Source organism: Serinus canaria, chromosome 2 (genome assembly GCF_022539315.1).
Source record: "Serinus canaria isolate serCan28SL12 chromosome 2, serCan2020, whole genome shotgun sequence".
Classification (NCBI taxonomy): Eukaryota; Metazoa; Chordata; class Aves; order Passeriformes; family Fringillidae; genus Serinus; species Serinus canaria.
This window is the reverse complement of record NC_066315.1, coordinates 42,948,060-42,958,066: the sequence shown is the minus strand read 5'-3', so window position 1 is coordinate 42,958,066 and position 10,007 is coordinate 42,948,060. Positions and strand designations below refer to the sequence as shown.

The 10,007-nt window shown below is 37.8% G+C and overlaps 1 protein-coding gene across 1 annotated transcript; it reads right to left on the bottom strand.

Annotated features, from left to right (window-relative positions):
* Positions 1–2,006: 2,006 nt before the first annotated feature.
* On the bottom strand, positions 2,007–9,971 carry LOC127059251 (collagen alpha-6(VI) chain-like). The gene is made up of 5 exons (XM_050971005.1): positions 9,432–9,971; positions 7,440–7,530; positions 3,879–4,550; positions 2,959–3,052; positions 2,007–2,753 (listed from the first exon to the last, which is right to left on the bottom strand). The coding sequence occupies exons 1-5, from the start codon at positions 9,969–9,971 to the stop codon at positions 2,450–2,452; spliced, it is 1,701 nt and encodes a 566-aa protein (XP_050826962.1). The 3' UTR covers positions 2,007–2,449.
* Positions 9,972–10,007: the final 36 nt, after the last annotated feature.

The following is a 10,007-nucleotide window of genomic DNA, read 5'->3' as shown; positions in this document are numbered from 1 at the left end:
ATGAGAATACACTTACACCTGCTTTAAGAACTAACAGCAGAAGTAAATAATTTGAGAATGATTGATTTTATTCACATGTTGGATTATTCATTAAAAAAAAAAAAAGAAGCCAAGAATGATGCTATGGTAATAAATCTTTTAAATCCTTTAAGAGAATTAAGTTCTACAAATTCTGTTCTACAATTTGAGATCTAAATGGTTTCTGGTATTTTCTACAAGCAGGATAAATGTAAGCAAACCCATCAAAACATTTTGATGTCAGTGTCTTACATCTGATATTATTTCATGTAAATCTCTGAGGCACTGCTTTGTTTTATGCAGTATATTCAGAAAGTGCACATTTTGGTATTTATGGAAGAAAGTCGGGTTTCAATACTTTTATGCCTTTGAAACAGTGCACTGTTGGCTAACAAGAGTTTCTCAATACTCAGCATGTTAGCTCAATGGAGAAATAGCCTAAGTTTTATTTTCACAATTACATGAACAGATAATAATTTTATAATCAAGTATTTCTTTCAGCTGAAACATGAGAGCTGAGTGGGTATGTAAAGCTTCCTCTTTGAATGCCTTTTCCACATCAACCTGATAGTGTTTAACTGAAGAGTTAATTTAAGTGTCTCTGCACTAGGAGGATTCTATAGACAAGAATCCACATTCTTCTTGTGTTTCAAATCTATTTGTATTGCCTCCACAGCCCCCATACCAGAACTGACCACATATTTTCTGCTCTTTGTCGTAGTACCACTTTAAAATGCAATTCTGAAATTCTCCACTATCTTGAACAAGGTCACATGCATCTGGAAATGGGAAATAAGAGACAGATTTAATGAAAGAAAAATCCACTCTTCTCAGCATTGTAAATTCAAGGAAAAATAACATTCAGTGCACACTGTCAGACAAAAGGAGTAGCCAGTGTTCAAGGTCTTACACAGATTCACTAAGTATGCATCTATAACTCCACAGTGCCAGTCTGAAAACTCTCTTTTTATGATTGCTTTGCCCAGAAATAATGTCTGAAACTAGATTTTTCATTGCCATAAACAGAAGGACTGCTAAAACGTGTTTAGTTTTCTAACAAAAAAAGCTTTTTTAATGATTGAAAAATAACTATACCTGGTCCATAGAAACTAGGAGAATAAACTTTTTAATAATTCCCCTCTTCTTTATTCCAACTTCTTCTACTGGTATCCATCAATAAAATTTCATAAATTAGTATACATAGGTTGTTAAACTACCCATGGTAGCCTCTTAGCCAAATCCAAAAGTATTACAGATTTAAATTGCATAAATTAGCAAAGTAGGTGAGAGAAGCATACTTAGTAGCAATCTGGTATTTGGTGAGAACAGATCTAATGATCTTTCACTAATGTAAATTCAGAGTTACTCAAAAGAAGACGGAAAGGCAGCTCTACACTTTGGTGTCTGTACAATATTAAAGAGGAAGAACTGAGAAATAAAGAAATATAATACAACTTAAAGATTTAAAGTTACATAACCTTCTCCTAATCAACTGAAAAGCAAAAATCTCAAGCAAGAGATGAGCACAAAGTACATCTCTCAAAAGACAAGTACTGGAACTGGGCTACATGTTTTTAGAAGTAAACAGTTGGGTCACTAATTACAATACAGGACTGGGGAAGGCAGTTCATACAGTTCTCATAAGTAGCTTAGGTAGTTTCTTACTTAAGTGCAATGACCACTTCATCAAAGGTGTTAAACTATCTACTAATATTTTATTAGTAAATTATAAACAGTAACATATCTTCCTGTTGCTGATCCTCTCTCATCCTGAATGAGGCTACAATTCCAGAACCATTCTTGAGTGGAGAGGGATGAAAAACAAAGGGATAACATCTGTAGAAATGAACTACCACACCCAAATCTATGCAGACACCTTTTCATTTATTTTCACATAAATTCTCTCTAATTGTTGTTTAAACAATAAATTCACTCAATAGTGTAACAAGAACATTGGTGCCAAACGGTTTCACAATCAGCTTCCCATACCAATATCTAATGGCAAATCTGCAATGAAAAATGTATCATTAGGAAGTACAGTTAAAAACATGAAGTATATATATTTTGATACCTCTGCTGATGGATCCTCTTCTTCCTACAGGAACAGACTGCAGCAGAAATATAATTAGTTCCTCCATGTTGAGCTAAATTAGCAGCAGGAGTAACTCACTAATTACAGAGCAACTTGGGGATTTTAAAATTATTGGCTATTTTAGGAAGGGGGATTATAACTTTATATGATATTATTACAAAAAGTTATAAATCAAAACTGAAGTTATAATGACACCTGTAGTTCAATCTTTAACTACTATATAGGTTTGGACTAAATACTAACATATGATGACTAAAACCTTGGAAAAATGTAGCTGGAAATTCTTCATCTTGTAAAAATATTCAATAGAGTCCTTCACAGTTTAATCTTTTTACTGAATTAAAAAAGATTTTCATATTCTAGAATCATACCATAATCATTACAGCCACTTCTAGTTTCTGCTGTTGTCTCTAAGTTTTTGTTGTTCTTCTCCTGAGCTTTTCCACACTCTTGAGGCTTTTCCCTTTTAGCATTTTCCTCTGTGAAATACTCATTCTTCTCAAAATCATCTCTCATTTCTGGCACTGTGTATACAGGTTCTTTGGTGTTCTCTTTTATACTCTTCATGACTCGACTTCCATTTTTTTCCATGTCTTCTAAAACTTGACTGGAACCACTTTCAGCCATTCCAGGAAAAGATATCCTTCCAAGGAGAGGGGGGGGAAAATTTAAGCACCAATATGACCTTAGAAAATGCATCTGGTTCATTCCTTCTGAAAAACATGAAAAAAACTTTTGACCCCAATCCCATTTCTGTTATAACTACTTTGAAAGAAAAAACTAACCCAAAGGGATAAATCTTACATTCAGAGGTATGCACTCAAGAAGTTAAATAGGCAATTTCCAACCTTTCAGTCAGGGATGCTTCCTGTTGTATGTCTCCCCGATCTAAGTTTTCACACTCTTCTTGAAGTTCAGGTGAAGGATAACTGTTCATTTCTTCTGTGAGAAAGCACAGGTGGCAGGGGTGAGTTTTAAATTCCTCAAAAGTAGGATTAATAAAAACCACTACATGGCTGTTTTTGTGAATTGGAGTTTGCATCTTTCAACAAGTAACACACTATATCCAGAGTGACTGACACTCTACCCAGAAAAATGAAAATTATTATAGAGATCAGATAGATGAGAATGACTCCTGAACTAATCTTTTATATTTTTGTCTTGCTCTTTAAAACACTATTTATCCTTCTATAGAAACTTTGACATCTCCAAGCATATGCTTCTGATGAGGATTTTAAATGTGGCAATTTCCTTTTTGCTATTCTCTTGTTTCCATGTCAAAGCATCTAAGACTAAGCATTTTCACGAATGTGTCTTGAAAAGCAAGTCCTGTCTCTGCTCTGCAGAGAGGTTAAGGTCAAATGTGCAAAATATTTATCTTGTACCTGTCCCAAAGCCTAAAATAGGCATGAACAGCTCAGTAGATCTGGACTTGCCAATGGTCTGAGGAGAAATGTGGGCCTAAATCAGGAATATGGCAGTGTTCTCTTAGCTGAAGAATGGTCTGTCTTTAGTGAAAGCGGAGTACACAAAGCCACACATTAAATAAAAACTTAAAGGGAAAAGACTACTTTAGAATAGAATGCTGTTCTGTCATCACTGGCACTTTTGTCGATGTCCAACATCTGAGGTAAACTAATCATGAATGATTAGCAGCAAAGTTATGACCAGGAACTGAATGATAGCACATATACACTGACTACCTTTTTCTACACAACATTTGTCTTTCTTTCCATAAGAGAAGCAAATGCTGCTGTGTGATACTTACGTTGTAGAAGATTTAGGAATGCCCGGCTAAACCTCTGAGCATACGCCATCTCCGGGCTGGAAAACCTGCCCAGTGTCAGTGAGTGCTGATCGGTGGGGGAGCTTGACAGCTCCATCAGCTGATTGTCACTCACATCACTGCCAAGTGCAAGACTGAATAAGGTGAACCCTTGGCACTTGGCTCCAAGTGAAATCTCTCTCAGCCTTTCTCTGTCCCACGTGCTTGTTTTGCTTCCAACTATTGTAAATATGACCCTGTGTTTTCTTTGTCTGGGGGCTTTAAAGAATACGTTTTCAACTGTCCACTGTAGAGCAGAAGCAATGGCTGATGGCCCTTCCAGCTGGTGAACGGACTCTTGGATGTGTTTCTTCATCAAATCTTTATTGCTGTATGTGACCAGGTCAAACTCCAAGGCCACAGGTGTCTGGTTTCTGTCAGGCAGGAAGCCCCTGGGAGCCTGCTGCACCAGTGCCACTCTGATGCCTCCATATGATTCGTTTGGCTGCGAGGAAATGACAAACTGATCCACCATGTTGCTCACAAAGTCTTTGGCTCTCTGAAACTCTTCACTGCTAATGCTGTATGAGCTGTCCATGATGTAAGTTATATCCATATCCATCTGAACCAGGGGAGAAAAAGGCACCTCACAGTTGGTTCTTGGATTGCATTTATCTAAAGAGGAAGACCCAATAGGCAGTGAACTATTTAACAATACAACAAAAGCAATGATTTATAAAAATTTCACACAAAGTCCTGTAGATTTGTACTAGGTTTGTATGGCCAAGTTTTGGTAGTGGGGGGCACTACAGGGGTGGCTTCTGTAAAGAGCTGATGGAAGTTTCCTCCATGTCCAGCAGAGCCAATGCCAGCTAGCTCCAAAAGAGATGTGCTACTGGTCAAGCCAATTAGAAATGGCAGACATGCCTCTGTGATAACATTTTTAAGAAGAAGACAAAAAACCATTATTGTGCAGATTTAATTGAGGCTGTAGAAAAGCAGAGTAAAAATATATGAGAGAAACAACTATGCAGACAGTAAGGTTAGTGGAAAAGGAGGGGAGGAGGTATCCAAGTACTGTAGTAGAGATTCCCTTGCAGCCCCTGGTGAAGACCGTGGTGAGGCAGCTGTGCCCCTGCCCATGGATATCCACAGGGATGCAGAGATCTAATTACAGCTTGTAGATGAACCCCACGCTAGAGCAGGTGGACGCCTGAGAGGAGGCTGTGAACCTGTGAGAGACCCATGCTGGAGTAGGCTCCTGGCAGGGCCCTGCAGACCCATGGAGAGAGGAGCCCAGGCTGGAGCAAGTTTTCTGGCAAGCCTTGTGATCCTGCGCCTGAAGGACTGTACCCCATGGAAGAGTGACCCATGCTGCAGCAGTTAGGAGAGGACAGGTGCCCATGGGATGAACTCACATTTTACCAGTTTGCAGAGAACTGTTACTCCTGGGATGGGCTCCTGTTGAAGAAGTTCATGAAGAACTATCTTCCACGGGAGAGATGCCATGCTCTCCCTGAGCAGTGGCAGAACCAAGGTGTGATGAACTGACCATAACTCCCATTCCCCATCTCCATGTGCTGATGGTAGGGAGACAGCAGAGCTGAAAAGGAGGGAGTAGGGGGGAAGGTGGTTTTAAGGTCTAATTTTACTTTTTGTTAGCCTGCTCTTGTTTTGTTAGAAATAAATTCAATTAATATTTGTAATTCAAGTTTGTTCTGCCCATGGCAGCATTTGATGAGTGATCTCTCTCTGTCCTTATCTCCTTATCCCCTGCCCAGATGTGGAGGGAGCATCTGGCATCCAGACAGGGTCAACCGACTACAAAAGCTTTTTAATTTTTCCCAAACTTTGATCTAAAAAAACCAAAACAAACAAAAAAACCCAACCAACCAAAAAACAAACAAAAAACCCCCTCTAATCAATTTGGGAGCTGTGGCAGGATTTCTACACCCCCTCCTCTTTACCACAGAGAGTTGGTCTACAAAGAGATAACCTAGAGGCTGAAAGGCCCAGCAAGGGGTTATCTCTGGTTCCAAAAGGGCTCAGACCTCAGCTAAGAATCAACATCTTAGTCTGGAGAACAGATGTGGGAAGAGATAAAGGAAATATTCTTGACTGAAAGACACTGTTTAACAAACTATAAAAGACACAGTTATCACAGAGTTATCACAGAGGCAGAAGCCTTCTATTCACACACACTCTGAAACTGTGGGAGACCTCTCCCCAGAGCCTGGATGCAGGTTCTGTGGTTAATTCCCAAGGGATTGAGGGAAAATATCTCGATGTGTATGTGCCCCACAACAGCTGGATGTGTCAGATACATTGAATCCATTGAAGTTATATTATTTCTTCATTAGCTGTAACATTAATAGGTACCTTTAACCTCATGCTGTATATATCTACTAGTAGTTTCTTTTTTTGTCCTTATTCCTGTGTAGCATTAGTTTGGTTTAAGACTTATGTCTCTTAGTTTTCTGTCTATTAATTAAATAATTCATTCTATAATAGAGCAAATCAGCCATTATTAAAGAACTTGTGAATGAGAGTGACTTTGATGTGCTGGCCGACTCAATAAAGCTATTGCCTGCTGCCAGAGGCCTGGGAAAAAAGCAAGGACTTTTCTAAACCCCTACTTCCATTTGTAACAGGAGCTTGAAATATTTTTGTTCTAGTAAGGAACAACAGATGAGTCTTGCTGAAGAAGGTTTTGAGGTACCAAGGGAAATTATTCATGCATGAGAGCAGAAAAACACTCATAAGGTAAAATTTCATAGATAACAGTTCCCTGGAGAAATTTTCTTCTGTTGAAATCTGAACATTGTAAAGGACAAAGAATCAAAATCTGTTTTTTCATCTCAGATCATTGTTCAACATTTTGACATATTGTCATTTAGTAGCTTCTCCCCCTCTCACAGCATAGAACTTACAGCAAATGAGCCTGCCTTCCTAAAATCCTATTGCTATTATAAGTGCATTTCTGTTAACAAGGAAATACTAAACACAATAATTTATTTCACATGGCTGAGACAGAAATTAATTAAACAGCTTTTGTGATTTTGAGATTCTATTTCTCACCATCCACTGAAGAGGAAGTTAAAATTGATCTGTCACAGAGGGTAAGAAGACCCAGTTGCAGAAGGGTTCAACTGGCTGGAATGTCAGAGACAGAAAAAGGAGTAAAGTTTCCTCTGTAAAGGAGTGAAGTTTCTCTTGGAAATTATAAGAAACAGCCATAGCACTCTCTTGTAGCCATCCTGGAATGGGAACACTCAGACATCCCTATTGCCTGCAGTGCTGGGCTGACTTGCTCCATGCAACCAACCACACAGTTCTTAATACATCTCTGCAAACTTCTTGTAGAATCATTTATGGCAGTAGGATTCTGACCAGTTCATTAATATTTTTCTTTTCTATTTAAGCACAGGTGTGTTTAAGGTGTACCAGAAAAATTCCCCACAATCACATTGCAAAAAAAAAAAAAAAAGAAAAAAAAGCTATAGAATTTGTTATTGAAATGGTAAATAGACCAATACAACAGATGCAATTTGCAAAATGTCTTACCAAAGCACAGTGTACAATATGTGATGCCCTCCAAATTTTCATCTTCTTGTCTTTCCCAAACAAATAACTGAAATCTTCTTGTGTCATCCATCTGTGTTTTAAAGCAGACACAAAAGCAACATTCAGAAGAAAGGTGAAATACCTGAAGACTCTCTTTTATCTTTTTTTTTTCAGCCAGGGAAGGATTATCACTTTTTCTTTTCTTAATAGGGTGTTATTTTTCTACAGAGAAAAGGGTAGAATATCTCATCTTTTTCTTGGACAAAGAGTGAATATGATTTCTTGGAGGGAAAATTCTAGCATTAGAATGTTCTAGCATGAGAATGACCTATGTGTTTCCTGAGAACATCTGAGGAAAGACAATCTTTTACAGGGGAAGATTTGACCACATAAATGCTCGAGGAACCCTGAAGATGCTCCAACATTCTACAATTTCACTGACCACCACCCAACCTCATCCAGATGTGATCCAATGGAAAAGTATTTCCTAGTAGACTAAGATAAAAATGGCTTTAAAATATCACCAGTATTATAGGAAATGAACATATATGAATAAGGTATAATGGTAAGCAAAGAAATAATTACTTCTTTGCATAAAACTTTGGCTTTGTGTGTTACACACCACACAATTAATTTCTGATTAACATCTGTAAAGAATGCTACGGATAGAACTCTTCAAAGGAATTAGAATTGGCAATGGCTGCATATGGTCTCTAAACAGAAGCTCCTTAAGCAAAGTAAAGCCAGTAAGTATCTGTGGCTACAGACTTGTAGGATCATAGAGATTACACCACCTCTCAAGGGCAGAAGTCCCTCTGAAAGGAAAAGGGAAGTTGTATTTACTTGTGGGTGCTGGTGAGGTCAGTTGCCTAGCCATCACTGTAGACTTAAAGGAGTGCTGGGCAGTGAATTTTTTGCCTTTCCCCCTGCTAAGCAGCTCTTTTAAACTCTTCTACTCTGAAGAGAGATTTATGTAAAGTCACCAGATGTCATCACATGCATTCAGAGTTGAAATCTGCTTATATTAAGTAAAGAAAATACTGATTCTTGCTCCTGTTTATCCTGTGGAATAGCCCAGGCAATAAACCATAAGGTTCCTTCTCATGTGTCAGCAGAAATTTTTCATTCTGCTAAATTATCATTCAGCCAGAAAAATACATAAATCAACTAATAAATATGAGGCTACAGGAGAATAAATATAGTATAAATAATAGAGGACTGACTTAGATGTTGCTAGATCAGAACTCAGACTCCAAGTTTTGTACTTTTTATCATGTACGAGTGAACATATTTCCTTTTAGAGGGACAGTTTTGAGGAAACAGCAGCTGGCATGAATTTTATGTTGAAAAAGTTAAAACTGAGCACAGATGATATTGAAACAAATTGAAAAGACAGACAACATGCAATCTATATTATGAAACCTTAAATAAATACATAATTGCTTTCCTTTTGTACCTTGTAAAATTAACTATTTATTTTTGTTTACTATCTTTTAGATGAAGTCATATTTTAAAACAAAATTTCATAATTTTCTCCTGTACAAATGGCAATAAAGATATCAAAAGGGGCTCTGCTAATTTAAATTTCTTTGGAAAAAGAGAAGTCATGCTTGAAACCTTCTACTAATTTTTCTGGAAACTAGGGCCAGAGTTTGTTAGTTAAATTTTTATTACTTGTTACAACTTCAGAAATACAATGGCATAGGTAAATAAGTGAAATTAACACATTATGGAAATTCTGTGCTTTGCCCTAAAATCAGATTAATTAAAAAAGAGATTTATAATTCATGTTCAGAAAAAGGTCAGATGGTGATCACTATGGTCAAGTGAATCACTATTGCTTTGCTAAAATAGTAATCTTCAATGTATCTTTTTCTAGTAAGGGATTGGATAGTTCCTGTAGGATTTAGGTTGGAGAACAGGATTCACTCAAATCCTAGCAAATACTCAGCAAGTGGGTGACTGACTCAGTTTTCAATAGGCTCTACTTACAGAGAAGGCACGTCTGACATTTGGCACCTCACTGAAGGCAATAACCACTGGAGTGATATCCAAGGCACTCAACTCAAGCACAGCTGTGCTGATGGCAACATCATCCTGCGATGGACCATTGGCAAAAAACAGGGCAACTTTTCTTGTGAGGATGCCCTGACGAACACGTTTGAAGACATTTCTTGCAACAAATCTCATGGCTGCCCCAATATTTCGTTTCCCACTGGATCTCTCTAGTGGGATTCTCTGGATGGCTTGTAGCAGCAAGTTGTTTTTTTGGAATTCAGAGAATCGGATGAGGTAGTGCACGTTGGTATTGAAAGAAACAACAGAGACACGAGCACCTGTTGGGCAATTGCTTTCACTGATCTTAATGGTCTTCAGCAATAACATAATAATGTTCCTCATTCTTTCAAATGCAGCTGGTGTGACATCATCAGACATATCCAAGGCAAAAACCACTTCAGTTGGATAAGCTGGGCATGTGTCTGTATATTGAAGCAGAAAAGTTACGTGAGAACCTTTCCACAACTCAAACATTGTTAGTTTCTTCTTTAAATCTATAGAATAATATAG